Below are 26142 nucleotides of genomic sequence, written 5' to 3' on the forward strand. Positions count from 1 at the left end.
GGCGGTGCTCAGGGCGAGCACACACTTACATTGGAATGGACATGAGCAACACATCTCAAAGAACATCAGTTACGGAAAGTCAGTAACCATTTTTTATGCCCCCTACACCATCTATGACAGACTATTTTAAGCTCTTCCAAGACCTTATGATGAGAATGGCAGATACCTTGCAAATACCTCTAGAGGAGGAAAGAGACATACACCATAAGCTGCTGGATATTTTACATACGTCCTATTCCTCGAGGATAGTCCTCCCTATCACTGAGGTGCTTTTGGATCCATGCTGCTAAGCTCATATGGCAAATGCCAGCATTGGCCACACCAACATGCAAAAGGGCCAATAAAAATACTATGTATTCCCCCCCCAGGGGTACGGAATTTTTTTTCTCCCACCCTCCACCTAATTCCATCGTGATTGACGCAGTGAATTCCCGTGGCCGCCAACATCCTTCCAAATCAACCCCTTATGTTAGGAATTGGAAGCAGCTTGACTTATCTGGGAGGAAGGCCTACTCTTCTGCTACTTTGCAATTCAGAATTTCAAACTCCAAGGCCTTAATGGCAAAGAACAACTATATGAACTATGCCAAATTTAACATTTTTATTGACCATCCATGGAGTCACAACGAGAACAATTCCAAACCATTATCAGTGAGGAGCAGTTAGTGGCCAAAACAACACTTCAGACAACACTTGATTCGGCTGATACAACAGCCCATTCCATCTCAATGGCAGTTGTGATGCGGCGAGCTTCATGGTTGCATCTTTCAGGTTTCCTGAAGGAGGTTCAGACAACGGTTGAAGACCTCTCCTTCGAAGGCTCTAAGTTCTTTGCTGAGAAGACCGATGCCTCACTTGACATGCTTAAGGACTTCAAAGCCTTACTTCGGTCCCTGGGGATTTATATGCCTGGACAAAAATGAAAATGTAGTCTTCTCACAAACAATGTACACCACAGTTTCTGCCACACCGCTATTATGAACTACAGAGAAAATTTTCAAATTTCCGAGATGCAAACAATCAGTCATATGTCAGTTGAGAACACAGAAGGGAAGCTCTGCGACAGTCACAGCCCACAGACACTTGCTCAGTCTGGAGGTCTCTGCATCTCCCCAGTCAGTGGAGACAACTCCAAATGTGGGTCACTCTTCAGTGCATAGGACAGGCAGATGACAGGATTGTCTTCTCTGATCAGAGAGCTGGGGGGGGGGGGGGGGAGTAAATCCAGGTAGTCCTCCAAACCCCTTAACTCCCTCCATCTCTATGGTAAAAAGGTTCTAGGTCCTGTCTCATGTTTTCAGAGGTCCTAACTTGGTTAACAATTCTGCTAAGAGAGACAGAAAAGAATCCAGCTCAGACTCCCCCACAGCTGCAATGGCTCTGCAATGCCAAAAGTAGTACTTTTGGTCAGAATCTAGGTAGGTATTACTCCGAGTACACATGGAAAGCAAACCGATAAATAAGTTGCCACTTCTACATCATAGTATTTCTCATCATAACCACACTATGAGAGATGTAGCCACATAAGGTCCTTTTACCTGTGCTGCGCAGTGCATACTCATCCTAGAGTGCACTGCTATGCTCTATCACCTGCCCCAATGACTTCCTGTCCTCTTTTCCACTTCCACTCCCTCCTGCTGGCTTGGACCACTTACTTCACAGTTCCGCTACATGTGTACATATTCACTATGAGGACAATAATCTGGAATTCAATAACTAGAGAACGAGCAGATCTTCATTGCCATTCATGTTCTTATCCTGCCCTCGCCACCCTAGTGACTGACCACCTTCTGGTTCTGCACTAAGTGATGTGGCTAACATCTGTCACCTGTGTTTTTTCTCTTTCCTTTCCAACTACTAATTTTTTATTTCTTTCATGGCTTGTGTGTGTGTGTGTGTGTGTGTTTACTGCAGGTCATAGATTCTAGGACTGGAAGGGACCTCGAGAGGTCATCGAGTCCAGTCCCCTGCCCGCATGGCAGGACCAAATACTGTCTAGACCATCCCTGATAGACATTTATCTAACCTACTCTTAAATATCTCCAGAGATGGAGATTCCACAGCCTCCCTAGGCAATTTATTCCGGTGTTTAACCACCCTGACAGTTAGGAACTTTTTCCTAACATCCAACCTAGACCTCCCTTGCCACAGTTTAAGCCCATTGCTTCTTGCTCTATCCTTAGAGGCTAAGGTGAACAAGTTTTCTCCCTCCTCCTTATGACACCCTTTTAGATACCTGAAAACTGCTATCATGTCCCCTCTGTCTTCTCTTTTCCAAACTAAACAAACCCAATTCTTTCAGCCTTCCTTCATAGGTCATGTTCTCAAGACCTTTAATCATTCTTATTGCTCTTCTCTGGACCCTCTCCAATTTCTCCACATCTTTCTTGAAATGCGGTGCCCAGAACTGGACACAATACTCCAGCTGAGGCCTAACCAGAGCAGAGTAGAGCGGAAGAATGACTTCTCGTGTATTGGTCACAACACACCTGTTAATACATCCCAGAATCATGTTTGCTTTTTTTGCAACAGCATCACACTGTTGACTCATATTTAGCTTGTGGTCCATTATAACCCCTAGATCCCTTTCTGCCGTACTCCTTCCTAGACAGTCTCTTCCCATTCTGTATGTGTGAAACTGACTTTTTCTTCCTAAGTGGAGCACTTTGCATTTGTCTTTGTTAAACTTCATCCTGTTTAACTCAGACCATTTCTCCAATTTGTCCAGATCATTTTGAATTATGACCCTGTCCTCCAAAGCAGTTGCAATCTCTCCTAGTTTGATATCATCCGCAAACTTAATAAGCATACTTTCTATGCCCATATCTAAGTCGTTAATGAAGATATTGAACAGAGCCGGTCCCAAAACAGACCCCTGTGGAACCCCACTTGTTATGCCTTTCCAGCAGGATTGGGAACCATTAATAACAACTCTGAGTACGGTTATCCAGCCAATTATGCACCCACCTTATAGTAGTCCCATCTAAATTGTATTTGCCTAGTTTATCGATAAGAATATCATGCAAGACCGTATCAAATGCCTTACTAAAGTCTAGGTATACCACATCCACAGCTTCTACCTTATCCACAAGACTCATTATCCTATCAAAGAAAGCTATCAGATTGGTTTGACACGATTTGTTCTTTACAAATCCATGCTGGCTATTCCCGATCACCTTACCACCTTCCAAGTGTTTGCAGAGGATTTCCTTAATTACTTGCTCCATTATCTTCCCTGGCACAGAAGTTAAACTAACTGGTCTGTAGTTTCCTGGGTTGTTTTTATTTTCCTTTTTATAGATGGGTCAAACAAGTGTGATGTGTAATTGGAACAGAAAGTAGAGGTAGCTCTTGTTTCCTGGGGAACTTGTTCCCCATGTGGGACCAGGCCCTGAGGAAATCTTCATCTCTGGCACAGATGAGCTTTACGTTTGGGATGGACAGTTTGTGTGCCTGAGGAGTGGAATTATTGACCCTGGTCTTCATCCTGGAGCTTCAGGTGACCTTTTAGATATTCTGGGCTCAAACCACAGAACTTCTTGGGAAGGAGAGAGCTCTTGAATTTGACGCTGTGCTGTAGGGGAGCCATTATAGAGGGCAGCTGTTCTTCAGGTTTAGTTCTGGGTTTGTAACCTGTATTTTGTCGGCTGTGTGCAGCCTTTTACTTTAATCTAACATGTCTACTGCTTGAATGAGATACAATAGCAATTAAAATTCCTGTCTGTGTTCCAGGGAAGGTATCAATCAGGACATGCTACAGATATCTCCCTGTGTCACTGAACAGTTCATTGAATTGTTGTGTCACTACAGTCCTGACCAGGTTTTAGAGACACTGCAGGTTCTGGAGTTCTACAGACTGGAAGAGACCATTCAGGTAAGGCTGGTACACTGTGAGTGCTCATCCACATTTGGTCAGATTTTAGTAAAGGTGTTTAAACTTAGTTAAATGCAGTTCCTGTCAAATGAATTTCTGTTATGGTTTAGGCAGTCAGCATGGACAGGACAAACAGAGCTATGCTCCAGTCTAAGGCTTGGTCTACACTACCCCCCTAATTCGAACTAAGGTACGCAACTTCAGCTACGTGAATAACGTAGCTGAAGTCGAAGTACCTTAGTTCGAACTTACCTTGGTCCACACTCGGCAGGCAGGCTCCCCCGTCGACTCCGCGGTACTCCTCTCGCCGAGCTGGAGTACCGCAGTCGACGGCAAGCACTTCCGGGTTCGACTTATCGCGTCCAGACTAGACGCGATAAGTCGAACCCAGAACTTCGATTTCCAGCCGTCGAACTAGCTGGTAAGTGTAGCCAAGGCCGAAGTCACAATTATATTAGCCCAGTTCTTAATTGTCATTCTCACATGGTTAGGAAATAAAGAAAAATTGGGAAACATTGTAAAATCTGATTCTAACATGCTTTGACCCTATTTATGATGTTGCCTGTGTGGTGTGAGAGAACAGTTTAGCTGCTGCTGTATTTAAAACTTAACTTACTAATTTCCAAATTCAGTTCTCAGCTCATTGAGGAGAGGATCTAAGTCTTCAGAATGGAATTTTTACCTCTGTCATTTGGTTAGATCAGGGGTGGGCAAACTTTTTGGCCCGAGGGCCACATCGGGGAATAGAAATTGTATGGCAGGCCATGAATGCTCACAAAATTGGGGTTGGGGTTCAGAAGGGGGTGTGGGTTCTGGGGTGGGGCTGGGGATGAGGAGTTTGGGGTGTAGGAGGGACTCTGGGCCAGAACCGAGGGGTTCTGAGGGTTGGAGGGGGATGAGGGCTCAGGCAGGGGTGTGGGAAGGGGTGCAGGTTCCAGCTGGGGGTGCGGACTCTGGGGTGGGGCTGGGGATGAGAGGTTTGGGGTGCAGGAGGGTGCTCTGGGTTGGGATTGAGGGGTTTAGAGAGCAGGAGGGGAATCAGGACTGGGCCAGGGGGTTGGGGCGTGGGGAGAGGCTCAGTGGGTGTAGGCTCTGAACGGCGCTTAACTCAAGCGGCTCCCGGAAGCAGTGGCATGTCCCTTCTCTGGCCTCCTATGCGGAGGCGCGGCCAGGTGCCTCTGCACGTTGCCTCATCTGCAGGCACTGCCCCTGCAGCTCCCATTGGAGTGCGTAGGAGCTGGAGCGGGACCATGCCGTGGCTTCCAGGAGCCACGTGGTGCAGTCCCGACCCTGCGCCCTGGCCGGAGCAGGGCCGAGCCGCCTGGTGCGGCCCCGACCCAGTGCTCCGGCCAGAGCAAGTCCTGGCTGGAGCACCAGAGCAGGATCGAGCCATGTTTTCCCATCCCTGGGTTAGATCCTGTGTAAAGCGGTTCTTTTAGGGAATGTCATTCAAGCCAGTACAGTCAGATTGCAGTCTGTTTCATATATAAACATACAAACATTCACATTCTAATGGCAGTATGTGGAGTTTCCTTTACATGTAACTAGGTTATGCGAATAGAGCTCTCTATTGTGACTGGTAAAAGCGTTGGAAGGTGCTTGAACCATAAGAGACTGGTACTTCCGTAGGCAGCACTTCCAGCACTTTACTGCTGGTAGAGATTCTTTTTGTCCTGTATTTGATTGATTATTATGGCTCATAATCTTTCCTTGATTTTGATTTTTGTTTGTTTCTGTTTAATCTTTGAATTCCCTTTTTAATAGTTATAGTGTGTGATTAGGAATGAAGACACTCCATCCAGTGTGAAAATGTCTGTGTGCCTCAGATGGGTAATATCCAGGATCATAAGCACATGGATGCACAGGAGATGTGAAGTCCACTCTGACTAATGCAATCACTCCATTCTATCTAACAGAAATAGTAGATTTTTTAAAATAGACTCTTTTTTTGCCCAGATTACCCAGAAACACCTGCTCCATGAAGCTTCCTCCTACCTGCTGGAGAAGAAAGGAGATGTTCATGGTGCCTTCCTAGTAATGCTTGAGGTATAGTAAACTGAGGTCCTGTATTCAAAAGCTGAACACTTCTGCTAAAATGATCAGCGGCGAAATAGGTTGTGTTGAAACTAAAATGTCGTCATTAGTTTTCAGTGTTGTTCTGCTGAGATGAATGAGGGCAGTATTGTATTAATTTTAGATGGCATGAAGAGCCCAAAGAGTCAGAGGTGGTAATGGGACCCTGAAACTGTCCAATATTAAACAGTTGTAAACAAAGTTCAGTGTTTGATTTACAGAGACCTCAGCCTGCTTAGTATCATGGCAAACACATTGAGTCCTTTTTAACCTTTTATTAAAGATACAGAAGAGAGAGAAACAGTTTAAGCATCTTAAATGTAAAGAGTTAAGTGAGGCTTTCATTTTAACGACTTCCCTTTCCCTTTAGAGAATCTCTTGGAGGAAAAAACTCCTTGTTTGGTAGTCTCTTATTTGGTAATAACTGTCCTTTTTGGGGAAAAGAGAAAAACTTAGTTGATGGCTGGAGCTGTTTTGTTGTTGTTTGTTAATGTCCAGTCCTGTTTCCTAGAAGACACAACAAGACAAAACACACCAAAGGGGAGGAAAAAAAAAACAGCAAAGTTAGCAAATGCAGCGTCTGTCTCTGGTGTCAACTCTCACTTGCAGCCTCATTGCTGGAGAAATACAGGCGCAGCATGTGATTTGATCAACCACTCTGAGACCTGGCAAACTTAGACTGTTTAGGGCATTTCACTTAGCTGCCTTTTTCTGGTCACAGGATGCAAAATATACAGCATTGGCTGGCTAAGCCAGACTCTTACTAGACAAGGAAAAAGAAGAGAGATGTAAGATTAGAAATAAATAGTGTAGGGAAGGAAAATTACAGATTGGGGGATGGAGGGAAGGCAGAGTCTCACATTTCCAGGTGGTGCTTGGGATTTAGCAGGATCAGGTAGAGGTGGAGGTGGTGATGTCATCTGAGTCTCTCTCTGTGGCCCAGTCTGGTCGGGACATCTTTCAGAATTAGGATGAAGAAGGTCCACGGTCCCAAGAGACAGGGGGGTGGCACCTATGATAAGAGAGCTCACTCCTTCCCCTGCTCTCAACTTTCAGTTAGCCAGTGGACTCTTTTTAGGACCCCAAAAGGGATTGATAGCTGGAATAGCCCATCCCCGTATTATTTTGTTCACCAGTTAGGCCGAATTCTGACACACCAGTTTGGGTTCATTGATTTCAGGCCCCACACGTCTCATGTTTACCAGGCATGATCTGAAAACAGTTCCTGAATTATGCAGAAGGCCTTTTTGTTCGAACTACCCTAGTCTTTTTGTCTCACTTTTGCCCCTTTACCCATCAACATTTATTGTTACAGCTTGTGACGTTTTATGAGCTTTCACTCACTCACTTCTGACAGTTGAATTCACAATTATGGTAAATCGGTAGGTCTAGTTATTACAACAGCAGTTAGCTTTTGTCAGAGCTATGTTCCAGGCTGTCTGCAGACTCAGCAGACATCTCTGCGTTGGTTTACATTTGCTTTACATTTTGAATGTTGTCTTTGTAGCAGATTGAGACTTGATTTTGATTATCTTAGTCAAAGTTTAACTTGCAGGTTGTTCCCCACATATGAGGGAGGGTCTGTGCACTGCAGTAGTCGTGCTCAGGCAGCAAAGTGCCCTTTGTATAAACCCTGTGACTTTAATGGTCTAAGATATATTTTGATTTGTTTTAGCAACTACGAAGCAAGTTGTTGATGCTTACATATGAAATTGAAGGTAAGCTGTTGGTTTTGATTTTAATTAAAAATTATTTTACCTTCAGTTTTTCCATGAGATGTGTGTTCTTTGAAATAGAAGTGCTAGAAGTTAAAATGCTAACTTAGCTATCATAGCAATTCAAGTGAACTTTCATCATCCAGCGATTCTCAGATTTTTAACTCACAAGAGCCTCAATGGATTGTTACAGTTCAGTTGCTGCTCTGTGATCCCTTGTGGTCATGATTGGCACTGTGGTGACCTGCCAGAAATTTGTCTCATGATTCTAATTTCACAACAGAAAGATCTGACAGCTCATTACGTTTGTCCTTGAAAATGAGAAACATCTGGCAGTAATTGATCCCATTTCAGGATTCCAGGGACAGAGAAATCTTCCACATAGTGATCCTTTCATCTTACAGATTGAGAGTCATCTTGGTTGAAGAAACAATGGGAAAAAAGACTACATTATATATTCTGGAGTTATGGACTACCAAAACGTCCCTCGATCCCTTATAAAGCAGTCACGCGGAGCTAAGTGTGTTCTTCTCTAGAGAGAGAATATGGCTGACGGGGGGAGGGGGGAAATCAAAGTAAAACTTTTATGAGAAACTACAATCATGTCACAACTTAGCAGTTTGATGCATTTGCACTTAGCAAGTGTGCATGGTGCATAAGCTAGCTAATACATTCAGCATTTTACTCATACTTATGTTTCCTTTTAAATTTAGTCTTTTTACACAAGCAGAATTAGCCTGTACAGCTCATTGCCACAGGATATAGTTGAAGCCAAGAGCTTACTAGGAATAAAAAGCCATCAGACATGTATATGGATGGCAACATCTGTACTTATATTAGATAGGACAAACATAATATATGATATAACCTCTCTCCTGTTTCAGGAATAAGCCAACCATTAACTTGTCAGGGTATAGAAAGAAACAACTTCTTCGAGTGCTGTCCCTGTGCGTGCTCCACTCCAGGTGACGGTGCGTCCTGGCGCCGTTGATAGATCTTCAGTAGCAGTGCCTGGTCGGGACGCACGTGCTCAACTGCTGTCTTGCGGCATCGTTAGGGTCTGCCTGAGCGCGCGTGTCCTGCACTCCTCTCAGTTCCTTCTCAACTGTCCTCAGGTGAAGACGGGACTTGGGGCAGTGCTCATCTCTTCCCTGGTTACTGTAGGAAATAAGTAGAGAAAAATAGAAATTGTTAGCTAGCCATTTCCCAGTTCTCCCTTTCCTTTAGTATAGTTCATTAGTTTAAAAAAAAAAAAAAAATCCTCAAGTTAGTCTCTTGTTGAGACTTCCCCGCCCGCTCATACTTTCATTATGCCGGGGTCGCCAGGCTTTAAGAAATGTGGCTCCTGCAAGGAGTCTATGCCACGGTCTGACGGGCACTTACTCTGCGTTAAATGCCTTGGCGAGACACACGTCCCTGCAAAGTGTCTCCACTGCACCAACTTAAAAACTAGAGCTTGCCGTGACAGCGACTTGCGGCTAAAAATGCTCCTCGTGGAGAAAGCTCTGCAGCTGCCTATGGAAAAGGGCAGTAAACCCTCTCCCTCAGGCTCCCCTGCCAAGTCAGAACAGACTGGGAGCACGGCTTCATCCTCTCCCAAGTCAGAACAGACTGGGAGCACGGCTTCATCCTCTCATGGGAAGAGGCAGGAAGCCCTAATGTCTCCTCTCCGAGACACTCAAAAGGGTAAAGGATCTCCTGCAGGCTCTTTACCCTTGACGCTGTCAGCACCGAGAGCAGGCAACTCTGACTGCCCCTGCACTTCAGAAGCAACTCACACGGGGCTCAAAAGCAGCGATGTGACTTACCACAGCAGGAAGCTCTCCTCGGCACTGGTCTCTCCGGCACCGACAATGGGCCCAGTGCTGGCAACGCTTTTCATCCCCGCACCGACCCTGCCTGCCACTCCCGAGCAGATTCAGACCCCCTGCGGGGCACTCACAAACGTCTCACAGCTCCTGCAAAAGTGAAACTAAAATCACTGGGCTGCTGCTCACTCTTCATGCTCTGCAGCATACCAGCCTAGGGTGCAGCAACAATTCCTGCATCAGCAGGATATCTCTGTGGCCCCTGAGCCTGACTCTCCTCTCCTCCACACGGAGCACTCACTGTTTGAACAGCAGCTCTCACCACCTGACCTGGCTACTTTCACTGATCATGAGAACGGCACACAGCAGCAGGCAGAGTTCTCCCTGCCTGCGTCTCCCCCTCCACCAGAGCCATACATACCCCAAGACATGGCGCATCATAAGAATCAGCCTCAGTTTCCCTACTTTGTCCCCCAGTGGCCGGGACCCAACTTTTCCTACCCGGTGCCCTGGCCTCAGTGGTACCTGTGGTCGGCTCCTCCTTGCGCCTCTTCTACCGGACCACAAGCTCGCCTATATCTCCAGCTCCATCAACATCTAGAGCTCCTGAACCCCCTCCTGAAGAGGTGGGCTATGAACCCTTCCCGGATTTACCGGCTTCTGCCTCGCCATCAGCCTCAGAAGACGCCCTCATGCCTCCACCTCCACAAAACATGGAGGACTTTAAGCAATTCCAGGAACTTTTCAAGAGAATGGCACTCAGCCAGGACATCCGTATGTCTGGATAACCGTACTCAGAGAGTTGTTATTAATGGTTCCCAATCCTGCTGGAAAGGCATAACGAGTGGGGTGCCGCAGGGTCTGTTTTGGGACTGGCTCTGTTCAATATCTTTATTTAATGACTTAGATATTGGCATAGAAAGCACGCTTATTAAGTTTGCGGATGATACCAAACTGGGAGGGATTGCAACTGCTTTGGAGGACAGGGTCATAATTCAAAATGATCTGGACAAATTGGAGAAATGGTCTGAGTTAAACAGGATGAAGTTTAACAAAGACAAATGCAAAGTGCTCCACTTAGGAAGAAAAAGTCAGTTTCACACATACAGAATGGGAAGAGACTGTCTAGGAAGGAGTACGGCAGAAAGGGATCTAGGGGTTATAATGGACCACAAGCTAAATATGAGTCAACAGTGTGATGCTGTTGCAAAAAAAGCAAACATGATTCTGGGATGTATTAACAGGTGTGTTGTGACCAATACATGAGAAGTCATTCTTCCGCTCTACTCTGCTCTGGTTAGGCCTCAGCTGGAGTATTGTGTCCAGAAAGATGTGGAGAAATTGGAAAGGGTCCAGAGAAGAGCAACAAGAATGATTAAAGGTCTTGAGAACATGACCTATGAAGGAAGGCTGAAAGAATTGAGTTTGTTTAGTTTGGAAAAGAGAAGACTGAGAGGGGACATGATAGCACTTTTCAGGTATCTAAAAGGGTGTCATGAGGAGGAGGGAGAAAACTTGTTCACCTTAGCCTCTAAGGATAGAACAAGAAGCAATGGGCTTAAACTGTGGCAAGGGAGGTCTAGGTTGGATGTTAGGAAAAAGTTCCTAACTGTCAGGGTGGTTAAACACTGGAATAAATTGCCTAGGGAGGTTGTGGAATCTCCATCTCTGGAGATATTTAAGAGTAGGTTAGATAAATGTCTATCAGGGATGGTCTAGACAGTATTTGGTCCTGCCATGCGGGCAGGGGACTGGACTCGATGACCTCTCGAGGTCCCTTCCAGTCGTAGAATTTATGAATCTATGAATCCCTTTGGAGGAAGTCCAGGAGACCCAACATAGACGCCTCAAAATCCTCCAACCCTCTGCACCCTCCAAGATTGCACTACCCATAAATGAAGCTCTCCTAGATACTTTCCGGCAGACCCCGGTCTCCATTCCACAAACATGCAAGAAAGCTGAACATAAATATGACATGCCTGAGAGGGCCGTCGATTTCTTTTCCCACCCACAACCCAATTCTCTTGTGGTGGATGCAACGACACAGAGAACAAAGCATAAGAATGGCCATACTGGTCAAGACCAAAGGTCCATCCAGCCCAGTATCCTGTTTACCAACAGTGGCCAATGCCAGGTGCCCCAGAGGGAGTGAACCTAACAGGTAATGATCAAGTGATCTCTCTCCTGCCATCTATCTCCACCATCTGACAAATAGAGGCTAGGGACACCATTCCTCACCCATCTTGACTAATAGCCATTAATGGACTTAACCTCCATGAATTTATCTAGTTCTCTTTTCCTACCCTTCACAACCTCCTCAGGCAAGAAGTTCCACAGGTTGACTATGCGCTGTGTGAAGAACTTTTTTGTTTGTTTTAAAGCTGCTGCCCATTAATTTCATTCGGTGGCCCCTAGTTCTTATATTATGGGAACAAGTAAATAACTTTTCCTTATTCACTTTCTCCACATCACTCATGATTTTATATACCTCTATCATATCCCCCCTTAGTCTCCTCTTTTCTGAGCTGAAAAGTCCTAGCCTCTTTAATCTCTCTTCATATGGGACCCATTCCAAACTCCTAATCATTTTAGTTGCCCTTTTCTGAACTTTTTCTAATGCCAGTATATCTCTTTTGAGATGAGGAGACCACATCTGTACGCAGTATTCAAGATGTGGGTGTACATGGATTTATAGAAGGGCAATAAGATATTCTCCATCTTATTCTCTATCCCTTTTTTAATGATTCCTAACATCCTGTTTGCTTTTTTGACTGCCGCTGCACACTGCCTGGACGTCTTCAGAGAGCTATCCACGATGACTCCAAGATCTTTCCTGATTAGTTGTAGCTAAATTAGCCCCCATCATATTGTATGTATAGTTGGGGTTATTTTTTCCAATGTGCATTACTTTGCATTTATCCACATTAAATTTCATTTGCCATTTTGTTGCCCAATCACTTAGTTTCGTGAGATCTTTTTGAAGTTCTTCACAGTCTGCTTTGGTCTTAACTATCTTGAGCAGTTTAGTATCATCTGCAAACTTTGCCACCTCACTGTTTACCCCTTTCTCCAGATCATTTATAAATAAATTGAATAGGATTAGCCCTAGGGCTGACCCTTGGGGAACACCACTGTTTACCCCTTCCATTCTGAAAATTTACCATTTATTCCTACCCTTTGTTCCCTGTCTTTTAACCAGTTCTCAATCCATGAAAGGCTCTTCCCTCTTATCCCATGACAACTTAATTTATGTAAGAGTCTTCGGTGTGGGATCTTGTCAAAGGCTTTCTGGAAATCTAAGTACACTATAAAAAAGAGTCCTTGTGGCACCTTAGAGACTAACACATTTATTTGGGCATAAGCTTTCATGGGCTAGAACCCACTTCATCAGATGTATGAAGTAAAAAATACAGGAGCAGGTATAAATACATGAAAGGATGGGGGTGCTTTACCAAGTGTTAGGTCAGTCTAACGAGATAAATATGTCCACTGGATCCCCCTTGTCCACATGTTTGTTGACCCCTTCAAAGAACTCTAATAGATTAGTAAAACACGATTTCCCTTTACAGAAACCATGTTGACTTTTGCCCAACAAGTTACGTTCTTCTATGTGTCTAACAATTTTATTCCTTACTATTGTTTCAACTAATTTGCCTAGTACTGAGGTTAGACTTACCGGTCTGTAATTGCCGGGATCACCTCTAGAGCCCTTTTTAAATATTAGCATTACATTAGCTATCCTCTAGTCATTGGGTACAGAAGCTGATTTAAAGGACAGGTTACAAACCATAGTTAATAGTTCTGCAATTTCACATTTTAGTTCTTTTGGAACTCTTGGGTGAATGCCATCTGATCCCGGTGACTTGTTACTGTTAAGTTTATCAATTAATTCCAAAACTCCTCTAGTGACACTTCAATCTGTGACACTTCCTCAGATCTGTCACCTACAAAGGACAGCTCAGGTTTGGGAATCTCCCTAACATCCTCAGCCATGAAGACTGAAGCAAAGAATTCATTTAGTTTCTCTGCAATGACTTTATCATCTTTAAGTGCTCCTTTTGTATCTCGATTGTCCAGGGCCCCACTGGTTGTTTAGCAGGCTTCCTGCTTCTGATGTACTTAAAAAACATTTTATTACCTTTTGAGTTTTTGACTAGCTGTTCTTCAAACTCCTTTTTGGCATTTCTTATTACATATTTACACTTAATTTGGCAGTGTTTATGCTCCTTTCTATTTACCTCACTAGGATTTGACTTCCACTTTTTAAAAGATGTCTTTTTATCTCTCACTGCTTCTTTTACATGGTCGTTAAGCCATAGTGGCTCTTTTTTAGTTCTTTTACTGTGTTTTTTAATTTGGGGCATACATTTAAGTTGGGCCTCTGTCGTGTCTATGAAAAGTGTCCATGCAGCTTGCAGGGATTTCACTCTAGTCAGGGATTTCACTCTAGTCACTTTTAATTTCTGTTGAACTAACCTCATTTTTGCATAGTTCCCCTTTCTGAAATTAAATGCCACAGTGTTGGGCTGTTGAGGTGTGCTTCCCACCACAGAAATGTTAAATGTTGTTATATTATCACTATTTCCAAGCCCTCCTGTTATATATAGTTACCTCTTGGACCAGATCCTGCGCTCCACTCAGGACTAAATCGAGAATTACCTCTCCCCTTGTGGGTTCCTGTACCAGCTGCTCCAAGAAGCAGTCATTTAAAGTATAGAGAAATTTTGTCTCTGCATTTCATCCTGAGGTGACATGTACCCAGTCAATATGGGGATAATTGAAATCCCCCACTATTATCGAGCTCTTTATTTTGATAGCCTCTCTAATCCCCCTTAGCGTTTCATCGTCACTATCACTGTCCTGGTCAGGTGGTCAGTAATAGATCCCTACTGTTCTATTCTTATTAGATCATGAAATTACGATCCATAGAGATTCTATGGAATGTGGTTTCATTTAAGATTTTTACTTCATTTGATTCTACATTTTCTTGCACACATAGTGCCACTCCCCCCTTCTCCCTCCCCCCCCCCCCCCAACCTGTTCTGTCCTTCCGATATATTTTGTACCCCGGAATGATTGTGTCCCATTGATTGTCCCCACTCCACCAGGTTTCTGTGATGCCTATTATATCAATATCCTCCTTTAACATGAAGTACTCTAGTTCACCCATCTTATTATTTAGACTTCTAGCATTTGTGTACAAGCACTTTAAAAATTTGTCACTGTTTGCCCTTTTCTGTTATGTCAGATTCTTTTTTATGTGAATGTTTCTGGTCTGATCTGGCCCATACTTTATCCTCTTCCATCCTCTCCTCCTGACTAGAACCTAGAGAATCTCCATCAATACACTCTCCTCTAAGAGAAGTCTCTGTCCGGTCCACGTGCTCCACTGCAGCAATCGGCTTTCCCCCATCTCTTAGTTTAAAAACTGCTCTGCAACCTTTTTAATGTTAAGTGCCAGCAGTCTGGATCCACTTTGGTTTAGGTGGAGCCCATCTTACCAGCCCACTCCACAGGACGAGGACCTCACATTCCTTGACCTCCTGGGCCCCAAGGTTTATACCTCTTCTACACTACAATTTAGAATTGCAAATTATTCCGCTCTCCTTGCAAGCTATGACTGACAATTACAACAAGCTCTTTGATTTTGCTTCCTATATACCGGAGGACAGGAGAGCAGACTTCAAGTCAGTCCTCGTTGAAGGTCAATTGGTGTCTAGGGCGGCACTACAAGCACCCATGGACGTGGCTGATCAGCAGCCCAAACCACTACTACTGCAGTGGTGATGCGCCGGTTTTCCTGGCTCTTGGCATCCAGTATCCCCAAAGATATGCAGACCTAAGTGGAGGATCCCTCCTTTGACAACGATAAACTCTTTTCCAAAAAAAAGATAAAGTCCTTCACACTATGAAAGACTCTAGAGCCACTTTGCGCACATTGAGTATATACCTATTCATTCCCAGGACACCACTGTATCAACCTTATCAGAGGCCCAGCACACAACAATATCGCCGACCCCAGTCTAGACAGTATGACACTGGGAGAAACCTCAACAAATCTCCTAGGCACAGGCAAAACCAGGCGCAACCAACTACTTCCCATCCATCGGGTAACAAACAACAATTTTGAAGTGCTGGTCGGGGGTCTGCTTGACCACCCCTTAATTCCACCGCCTATTTGCCCATTCGGCTACCGCCTCCAGGCTTTCCACCATGTCTGGCAACAGATCACGCAGGACCGCTGGGTCCTGGAAATAGTTCAGTCAGGTTACTCCATCCCTTTCCTATCTTCCCTGCCCACCCTTTCCCTTTCCCCGTCCCTCTTCAGGGACCCCTCTCACAAGCACCTTCTCTGCGTGGAGATGGCTCATTTTCTCCACTTAGGTGCAGTCGAAAATGTACTGACGCAACATCAGGAAAAGGATTCTACTCCTACTACTTTCTAACCCAAAAGAAGGGTGGGATTGGAGACCTATATTAGACCTACACCAACTGAACAACTTTGTACGTGTACAAAAATTCAAGATGGCCACATTGGGCACAATAATACCCGCGCTGGAACAAGGGGACTGGTTCACAGCCCTCGACCTACAAGACCCCTATTTCCATATATCCATTCATCCAGCACACAGACACTTCCTGCGATTCCTCACTATTGTGCATCTCATATGCATGATCGCTGTTCGCCCCAGAATACAGGTATGGACCTGCCTTCAGCTTCTTGGTCACATAGCAGCCACCACCTTCCTGGCCAAATACACCAGGCTGCACAGGAGATGCCTTCAGGGTTGGCTCAGCTCCAACCACAAACCCAGCAGACACGGTTTCTGCATAACACTGACTCCGCCACCGAACGTATTGGCCTCCCTACATTGGTGGACAAAACCAGAGAACCTGTGCATGGGTGTTCCCTTCCATCCACACTCCCCAGTACTCCTGTTGACCACGGACGCTTCCCAGATAGGTTGGGGAGCACATCTAGGCGAGCACAAGGCACAGGGCCGCTGGTCCCTATCAGAGATGCATCTGCACATCAATCTTCTAGAATTCAGAGCCGTCAGGTAGGGAGGAGCACAATCTCACTCCCTATGCACAGAAGCCATCCAGTTATGGAATTGGTGCATATAACATCACATAAAAATCACCATTTCCTACCTGCCGGGGTATCACAACACTACCGCCGACACACTCAGCAGACACTTCTCCGAGGAACACTAATGGGAATTACATCCCATGATACTCCGACAGCTCTTCTCCCACTGGGGCACTCTGTCGATAGACCTGTTTGCCACTCCTCAAAACCGCAAATACTATCTATTTTGCTCCAGAGTGGGACTTGGAAACGCATCTCTAGGGGATGCGTTCCTCATTCCTTGGAACAACTCCCTCATGTATGCTTTTCCACCGATTCCACTGATACACAGGGTTCTACGCAAGATCACAGAGGACAAGGCTCAGGTCATACTTATTGCCCCCGCTTGGCCCAGGCAGATATGGTATCCTTACCTGCTATGCATGTCCATCTGTCCTCCCCAGACTCTCCCCGACAGACCAGATCTCCTCTCCCAGAATTGCGGTCGGCTTCTTCATCCGCAGCTCTGCAAACTCCATCTGGCGCTGTGGTTCCTTCATGATTTCAATCCCACGAATTAGCCTGCTCGGAACAGGTCCAACACATCCTCCTGCACAGTAGAAGGGACTCCACTTGTAAGACTTACCTGCAAAAGTGGAAACGCTTCTCCATCTGGTGCTTCCACAGATGCCTGATGCACCCAGACTGCAACCTTCCCTGATTCCTTAGACTATCTTTTCTAACTGAAACAGGATGGGCTTTCGCGCAGTTCTATCAGAGTACACCTCGCGGCCCTTACCACCTTCCATGACACTCTGGACGGCTATTCACTTTTTGCCCACCCCACCAAGAAACACTTCCTCACAGGCCTGCAAAATCTCTACCCTGAGATTCGTTCACCAGTAGCCTCCTGAAGTCTCAACCTAGTTCTCCACGCTCTTATGAAACCCCCTTTCGAACCCCAGCCACCTCATCCCTGCTCCACATGTCCATGAAAGTGGCTTTCTTGGTTGCCATAACGTCATCAAGAAGGGTTGGTAAAATAAGTACCCTGATGGCCTACCCTCCCTACACCATTTTCTCTAAAGACAAGGTTACTATGCGAACCCACCCCAACTTCCTCCCCAAGGTGGTGTCTACCTTCCACCTTAACCAGCCAATACACTTACCTATATTCCATCCCAATCCTCATACGACTCCACAGGAAGCTGCATTACATACCCTCAATGTCCGACGGGCTCTTGCATTCTATCTTGACAGAACTAAACCATTTCGTAAATCCCCTAGGCTATTTGTTTCTACTACTGAGAGATCAAAGGGTGATGCTATCTCTAAGCAAAGCCTCTCCAAGTGGATCTTGGACTGCATCAGATCCTGCTATCAGATCCAGAATGTTCAACCACCAGAGAGTGTTAGAACTCATTCTACTAGAGCAATGTCAATATCTGTTGCCTTCCTCCACAACGTACCTATTACACACATATGCAAGGCGGCCATATGGATATCTGACCACACATTTGCCAAACATTATGCTATCACACGGGATACCACGGCAGACGCCATAGTTGGCCATATAGTACTGTCTACCGTTATTCCTCACGCAACTCCAAAATCCCACCAACCATAGTGGGTACTGCTTCACGTTCACCTGGAGTGGAGCACCTACAGGGACAGCACTCAAAGAAGAAGAAGAGAAAGTTACTCACTATCAAGGTTCCTTCCCAACTCTGAACTCTAGGGTACAGATGTGGGGACCTGCATGAAAACCTCTAAGCTTAACTACCAGCTTAGATCTGCTTTTGCTGCCACCACCCAAATGATTTATGAGTTATTTGGGAAACTCTGTCTCCCCCCCCCCCCCCCCCCCCCCCAGAATATCTCCCTCCCAAGTACTATAACCCTTCCTTGGGTAACCTTGAGAGACTTCTCCACCAATTTACTGGTGGACACCGATCCAAACCCTTGGATCTTAAAACAAGGAAAAATCAATCAGGTTCTTAAAAAGAAGGCTTTTAATTAAAGAAAGAAAGGTAAAAATCATCTCTGTAAAATCAGGATGGAAAATAACTTTACAGGGTAATCAGATTCAAAGAGCCCAGAGGAACCCCCTCTAGCCTTAGGTTCAAAGTTACAGCAAACAGAGGTAAACCCTCTAGCAAAAAGAACATTTACAAGTTGAGAAAACAAAGATAAAACTAATACGCCTTGCCTGGCTGTTACTTACAAGTTTAAAATATGAGAGACTTGTTCAGAAAGATTTGGAGAGCATGGATTGATGTCTGGTCCCTCTTAGTCCCAAGAGCGAACAACCCCCAAGACAAAGAGCACAAACAAAAGCCTTCCCCCCACCAAGATTTGAAAGTATCTTGTCCCCTTATTGGTCCTTTGGGTCAGGTGTCAGCCAGGTTACCTGAGCTTCTTAACCCTTTACAGGTAAAAGGATTTTGGTGTCTCTGGCCAGGAGGGATTTTATAGTATTGTACACAGGAGGGCTGTTACCCTTCCCTTTATAGTTATGACACTCACCTTGCAGTAACTGAGGTTCTTCGAGATGTGTGTCCCTGTGGGTGCTCCACTACCCACCCTCCTCCCCTCTACTTTGGAGTACTTATCAGACAACTCTACGGTTGAGAAGAAACTGAGGGGTGTGTGGAATGCGCAGCTCAGGCAGACCCTAACGACGCTGTGAGACAGCAGCTGAGCGTGTGTCTCGACCATGCACTGCTACCAGAGATCTCCGATCAACGGCACCGGGATGCACTGTCACCTGGAGTGGAGCTCCCACAGGGACGCACATCTTGAAGAACCTCAGTTACTGCAAGGTGAGTAACTTTCTCTTCCCTTTTGAACAAGTTATGTGATGATTTTCCAGGGTGAGGTTTATAACTTTTTTTTTCTGAAATAATTGGTATTGGCTACTCTTGGAAGTAGGACACAACTAGACTGAATCCATCCGTGGTCTGATGTAGCAGTTCCTGTTTTTTGAAACCCACTACTGTGTTTACTTCACTGTGGGCATGCTCTTCGTCAGGAAACATGCAGTAATGAAATAAAGAAATGTACCTGTTGCTTCTGCAGCAAATAAATATTACAGCCTCGCAGCACTTTGTATCATTTTTTACCATTACCGAAAACTAGGCAAATAACCCAAAGGAAACAACTCTGCTACATTGGCAGGAAACCTAGTGTGGTTCCTACTATGCTCTCTGTTCATGAGCTCCAGGACTCAATAGCAGCAAATAAAAATGTGATGTTTTTAATCAGTGTCAAGGTATATCTAAGCCAAAACTCAGATGTTACTAATATGGTTGAATAAAGCATTTTGCAAAGCACAGTTTATTCTGCTATAGAGCTGAATCCACAAAAAAAGGTCAGAGCCTGTCTTCATAACAGTTTTGTGATACAGGGAAGAGATTATTAGGTGAGCAGCATGGTTTTATTTTTTGGAATGATTTAGCAGTAATGGCACGGTAAATTATCTGAACCATGGTGTAATCTCTTTGTTTTTCATTAACCTAGAATCAACAGAACTCCACTTATTAAAGGATATTGAAGATACCTTGGTGAAAACAATTGCACTTTGCCAGAGGAATTCACATAGTTTAAACCAGCAGCAGCGAGAGGTAAGGGGATAAAAGGCACTGTTACTAGGGCTTGTAGTACTATGCAAATATGGAAGGAAGAGTTCCATTTTCAGTATCCATTAAGTTAGTCTTTTGTTCAATTGGACCTGCACACCTATGGTTTGGTAGATTCCTATAATTATACAGATTTGCTTCGCATCTATGCACCTACTTTTGCATGTGCCTGATTTGTCCATGCTCAATGCCCAGTGCACACCTACAAGTCAGAATTTGGGCATGCTTTGTGGGACCTATATGCACAAATCTCAACTTAAATGTAGGTGGAAGCATGGTTCTGCAAAGCTGGGCCATTGTGTGTACGGCGAGTTAGCCAGAAACTGGAACTCAAAAGGCCTTTGGCTTACCTCCTACAAGGAAGCGGGGCTGTTGCTCTGGTGGTTCTGTGATCAGAGAGTGGTGTTCATGAGATCTTCAGAGCCATATCCCTGGAGTCTGATGATTTTCCATGTACGTAAGAGTGTGTCTGTGGTGAAACGGGATATAATATTCTGATGAGAACACACCCTTTGAGAAAGTAGAAAAGGCTAGGTCCTGACAAATAGTCATCTTTGCTGTAGAGCATACTTCAGGGTAACTATTGGAGTAATGGTAAGGCCTGATATGTAGAGGGAGGTGAAGCATCTAAGAAGCCCCCCTTATAACACAGGAATTAAGAGGTCTGTGCTTTAAAAGTCTTGCTGTGATAATCAACAAATAATGTTTAAGTGATGATTTGGCTTCTAAACCGGGAATCTAGAATGTATGTGTCACTACAGCACTTCCTATCTTTCTCCATCCCAATATCTCCCACAGTTCTGAATATGTGGGCTGCTCTCCTCTCTCTGCAGTTCACAGCGGTGGATCAGTGTTTTGGCGCCACGTAGTCTGACCACTTCTGCTTGCTGCCAGACAGTGGAGGCTTTTTTCTCCTGCCCTTCCTCTTCCTATTTTAACTTTTTTGCCCAGTTCTTCTTCGAGTGATTGCTCCTGTGTATTCCACAGTAGGTGTGCGTGCTCGCCACGTGAACCGGTGCCGGAAGTTTTTCCCTTAGCAGCATCCGTAGTGGGGGAGCACCGCTGCGACCCCTGGTGTGGCGCCGACATATCGCGCCATAAAGGGGGCTGTGTGCTCCCCCACCCTCAGTTCCTTCTTGCTGCCAGTGAAGGTAGTTGGAACTTGTGCTCCAGTTTTGCTGCAGCATTTCTAGCCTTAGTGGTATCCAGCTGTCCCTGAAGTTACTTGTTGAACTTTTCTCCGTTAGTGCTGGGCTCGGGGCATGCCCCATGGCCCAGGCTTCAAGTGAGTGGAGGCTTTTTTCTCCTGCCCTTCCTCTTCCTATTTCAACTTTTCTGCCCAGTTTTTTGGGCACAGGGAGCTGGGTTCTCCCTCCTCAGCATTGCTCCTCCTCTCTGGGTTGGTTAACCCTTCGGGGTTTTAACCCTTCCTGAGCCTTCCGCTATGAGTCTGACAAGCAGGTGGAGCCCACAACCTGCCAGAGCTACTGTGACTCCAACGGGGGAAACATGGACTGAGAACTCCAGCAGGGAGAGGCTCCGAAAGGGTGGAGGACCCCGACCACTCAACTCAGGGGGAAAGTCCTTGAGACCCCTGCAGAACAGGCTTGCGTGTGGCCACAAGTCGTCCCCCTCCAAGTCTTAAGTGGGTCCCGTGCACCCTGGGAAAAGAGGCAGGGCTTCTCATCAGCCCCCTTTCCTCCCAAGCCAACCAGGAGGGCTCTGACAATGAGTTTCCCCCCTTCCCCTTGAATGGGACCCAATGGAGAGCATTCTGAGAGAGACTTGTCGAGACGACTCCAGATCCGAAGCAAGGCTAGTCATAAGAAAGTTCACCAAAGCTGCAACAGAGCCTAAAGTGCACAGAACAAGTTAAAAACTCAAAAAGGCTAAAAGGGGAAAGAAAAAGTATCAAAATATACAAGAGATACAAGTCCTCAGACCCCTATTCCTCCTCCTCCACTGAGGAAGGTGAGCTGTCTGGCTCTGAAACCTGAGATGAAGCCTCAGTAAATGTTTTTCCCTCCTTAGGCAGCAATACCCCTTTGCTCCTCCTCTGAGGAAGTGATTAGGGGTGAATGGAACAAGCCTAAAAAGGGGCAAATATATTGAGTGACCTCTGGCTCTATAATATTCAAGAACCAAAGGGCTCTATTGCTCAGAAACTGCTGCTACAGGGAGGAGGTGTTGCCTTATATATTAAAAAATATGTACACTTGGACTGAGGTTGAGCTAGAAATAAGAGAGAGACTTGTTGAAAGTCTCTGGGTAAGGATACAAGGGGTAAAAAACAAAGGTGATGTCATGGTAGGGGTCTACTACATACCACCAAACCAGGAAGAAGAGGCGAATGAGGCTTTTTTTAAACAACTAACAAAATCATCCAAAGCATAGGACTTAGTGGTGATGGGGGACTTCAACTACCCAGACATCTGTTGGGAAAATAACACAGCAGGGCACAGATTATCCAACAAGTTCTTGGAATGTATTGGAGACAGTTTTTTATTTCAGAAGGTGGAGAAAGCTACTGGGGGGAGGCTGCTCTAGATTTGATTTTGACAAATAAGGTTGAGAATTTGAAAGTGGAAGGCAACTTGGGTGAAAGTGATCATGAAATGGTAGAGTTCATGATTCTAAGGAATTGGTAGGAGGGAGAACAGCACAATAAAGACAAAGGATTTCAAGAAAGCAGACTTTAGCAAACTCAGGGAGTTGGTAGGTAAAAACCCATGGGAAGCAAGTCTAAGGGGAAAAACGAGTGAAAACAGTTGGCAGTTTTTCAAAGAGACATTATGAAGGGCACAAGAGCAAACTCTGCCACTGTGTAGGAAAGATAGAAAGTATGGCAAGAGACCACCCTGGCTTAACCAGGAGATCTTCAATGATCTAAACACTCAAAAAAGAGTCCTACAAAAAAGTAGAAACTCGGTCAAATTACAGAGGATGAGTATAAACAAATAACACAAGTATGTAGGGATAAAATTAGAAAAGCCAAGGCACTAAATGAGATCAAACTAGCAAGGGACATAAAGGAAACAAAAAAAATATTCTACAAATACATTAGAAGCAAGAGGAAGACCAAGGACAGAGTGGGCTCTGTGGGGGGGGAAAGACGATAACAAAATGTGGAAATGGCAGAGGTGCTTAATGACTTCTTTGTTTCGGTTTTTCACCAAGAAGGTGGGTGGCGATTGGACGTCTAACATAGTGAATGCCAGTGAAAATGAGGTAGGATTAGAGCCTAAAATAGGGAAAGAACAAGTCAAAAATTACTTAGATAAGTTAGATGTCTTCAAATCTCCAGGGCCTGATGAAATGCATCCTAGAATACTCAAGGAGCTGACTGAGGAGATATCCGAACCATTAGCAATTATCTTTGAAAAGTCATGGAAGACCGGAAACATTCCAGAAGACTGGAAAAGGGCAAATACAGTGCCCATCTATAAAAAGGGAAATAAGGACAACCCGGGGAATTACAAACCAGTCAGCTTAACTTCTGCACCCGGAAAGATAACGGAGCAAATAATTAAGCAATCAATTTGCAAACATCTAGAAGAAAATAAGATGATAAATAACAGTCAGCATGGATTTGTCAAGAACAAATCATGTCAAACCAACCTGATAGCTTTCTTTGACAGGGTAACAAGCCTTGTGGATGGGGGGCAGCTGTAGATGTGGTATATCTTGACTTTAGTAAGGCCTTTGATACTGTCTCGCATGACCTTCTCATGAACAAACTAGGGAAATACAACCTAGATGGAGCTACTATAAGGTGGGTGCATAACTGGTTGGAAAATCGTTCCCAGAGAGTAATCATCAGAGTTTCACACTCATTCTGGAAGGGCATAATGAGTGAGGTCCTGCAAGGATCGGTTCTGGGTCCGGTTCTGTTCAATATCTTTATCAATGATTTAGATAATGGCATAATAGAGAGTAGACTTAGAAAGTTTGTGGACGATAGCAAGCTGGGAGGGTTGCAAGTGCTTTGGAGGATAGGATTAAAATTCAAAATAATCTGAACAACTGCAGAAGTGGTCTGAAGTAAATAGGATGAAATTCAATAAGGACAAATGCAAAGTACTCCATTTAGGAAGGAACAATCAATTGCACAGATACAAAATGGGAAATGACTGCCTAGGAAGGAGTACTGCAGAAAGAGATCTGGAGGTCATAGTGGATCACAAGCTAAATATGAGTCAACAGTGTAACACTGTTGCAAAAAAAAAAAAAAAAAAAAAGGCAAACATCATTCTGGGATGTATTAACAGGAGTATTGTAAGCAAGACACTTAGAGTAATTCTTCCATTCCGTTCTGCACTGATTAGGCCTCAACTGGAGTATTGTGTCACATTTCAGGAAAGATGTGGACAAATAGGAGACAGTCCAGAGAAGAGCAACAAAAATGATTAAAGGTCTAGAAAACATGACCTATGAGGGAAGATTGAAATTATTGGTTTCAGAGTAGCAGCCATGTTAGTCTGTATCCGCAAAAAGAACAGGAGTACTTGTGGCACCTTAGAGACTAACAAATTTATTAGAGCATAAGTGGTGCATCCGAAGAAGTGGGCTGTAGCCCACGAAAGCTTATGCTCTAATAAATTTGTTAGTCTCTAAGGTGCCACAAGTACTCCTGTTTTTTTGAAAATTGGGTTTGTTTAATCTGGAGAAGAGAAGACTGAGAGGGGACGTAACGGTTTTCAAGTACATAAAAGTTTGTTATAATGAGGAGGGAGAAAAATTGTTGTTCTTAACCTCTGAGGATAGGACAAGAAGCAATGGGCTTAAATTGCAGCAAGGGAGGTTTAGGTTGGACGTTAGGAAAAACTTCCTAACTGTCAGAGTGGTTAAGCACTGGAATAAATTGCCTAAGGAGGTTGTGGAATCTCCATCATTGGAGATTTTTAAGAGCTGGTTGGACAAACACCTGTCAGGGATGGTCTAGATAATACTTAGTTCTGCCTTGAGTGCCAGGACTAGATGATCTCTCGAGGTCCCTTCCAGTTCTATGTTTTTATCCCTTACCAGGGATATGGCTATTCCCTTGGGGGCAGCAGGAGAGTTCTGTCCTAAGGAATCCACAGATAGAAGGATGGAAACCACTCCCCCAAAAAGCTTTGAAGCCTCCTCTGCCACCCTCCAAGTGTCCCTGGCAGCCACCTGCTTTGCAGGAGCATCTCTCTCCCATCTGGAAGATCTCAAAGCCATTGAGTACAGAGTTCAACCTGACTTTGGCTCTGCTTTCAGAAAGTCTCCCTAAATGATGCCTCAATGGATAAAATGATTTTCTCAGCCTGAGCCATAGCTTCCAGCTAAGTGGCCAGGTGCCATCTATGACTCTGACCCTGAAGGTGGATATTCACTCTAAGCAGGTCCTATGCGTGGCCAAGTTTACAGGCATCTTCATTTTTGGAGAAAAGCTGCAAAGGTGGTGGCTAACAATGCAGCAAAATACAAACAGTCTCTCCATTCTCCTCTAAGTGCCCTCAGGAGAGAATACAGTTCGGCCTTCAGACAGAGCCGCTTCTGTCTCTCTCCATCCTCACAAATGTCCCCCCCCAACAAAGGGACAACAGATTCTGGGATAGGAGCCTCTGATGGTTTGTAGACCTCTACGATACATAGTCTAATCCACCTAGTGATGGGGGGCTTTGGAATCTGAGTTCCTGGCATCCCAGGTGAAAGGACACTAATAAGAAGCCCAGTCTTCTTGTGAATTCTGTATGCTTGAAATAGTTTCTTGATGCTTTTTGACACAACTTATCAGTTGGATGTTGTGGTTTTGGACTGAACGAAGGAAGCGCACCACCTCTTCGGAAGTGTGGAAGGAGGGATTTACCTTAGGAAAAAAGGATTCTGGTGTCCCGAGCACCACCTTGTCTTTGTGGAACATGCAGTAAGGTTCCTGTATGAAAGTCTGTCAGCTCAGACACTTGCTTGGTGGCCATGACAACTACTAAGAAAC

At 44.8% G+C, this 26142-nt stretch overlaps 1 protein-coding gene and 1 long non-coding RNA gene across 5 annotated transcripts in view; one reads left to right on the forward strand and one right to left on the reverse strand.

The window, feature by feature from the left end:
* Positions 1–26142, forward strand: part of VPS8 (VPS8 subunit of CORVET complex) — a 252389-nt gene that overhangs the window by 157679 nt on the left and 68568 nt on the right. For all 4 annotated transcript variants that reach the window (XM_065556171.1, XM_042853465.2, XM_005308658.4 and 1 more), the window contains exons 35-38: positions 3733–3874; positions 5831–5920; positions 7623–7665; positions 20062–20165. In XM_065556171.1, coding sequence (XP_065412243.1) covers positions 3733–3874; positions 5831–5920; positions 7623–7665; positions 20062–20165 — 379 coding nt within the window. The remainder of the gene's footprint in view (positions 1–3732; positions 3875–5830; positions 5921–7622; positions 7666–20061; positions 20166–26142) is intronic.
* LOC122174004 (uncharacterized) lies at positions 6208–17152 on the reverse strand. The gene is made up of 3 exons (XR_006175202.2): positions 16977–17152; positions 9471–9620; positions 6208–8820 (listed from the first exon to the last, which is right to left on the reverse strand). It is a non-coding gene; the product is annotated as an uncharacterized LOC122174004 (long non-coding RNA).

The sequence above is a fragment of the Chrysemys picta genome, chromosome 9 (genome assembly GCF_011386835.1).
Source record: "Chrysemys picta bellii isolate R12L10 chromosome 9, ASM1138683v2, whole genome shotgun sequence".
Lineage (NCBI taxonomy): Eukaryota > Metazoa > Chordata > Testudines > Emydidae > Chrysemys > Chrysemys picta.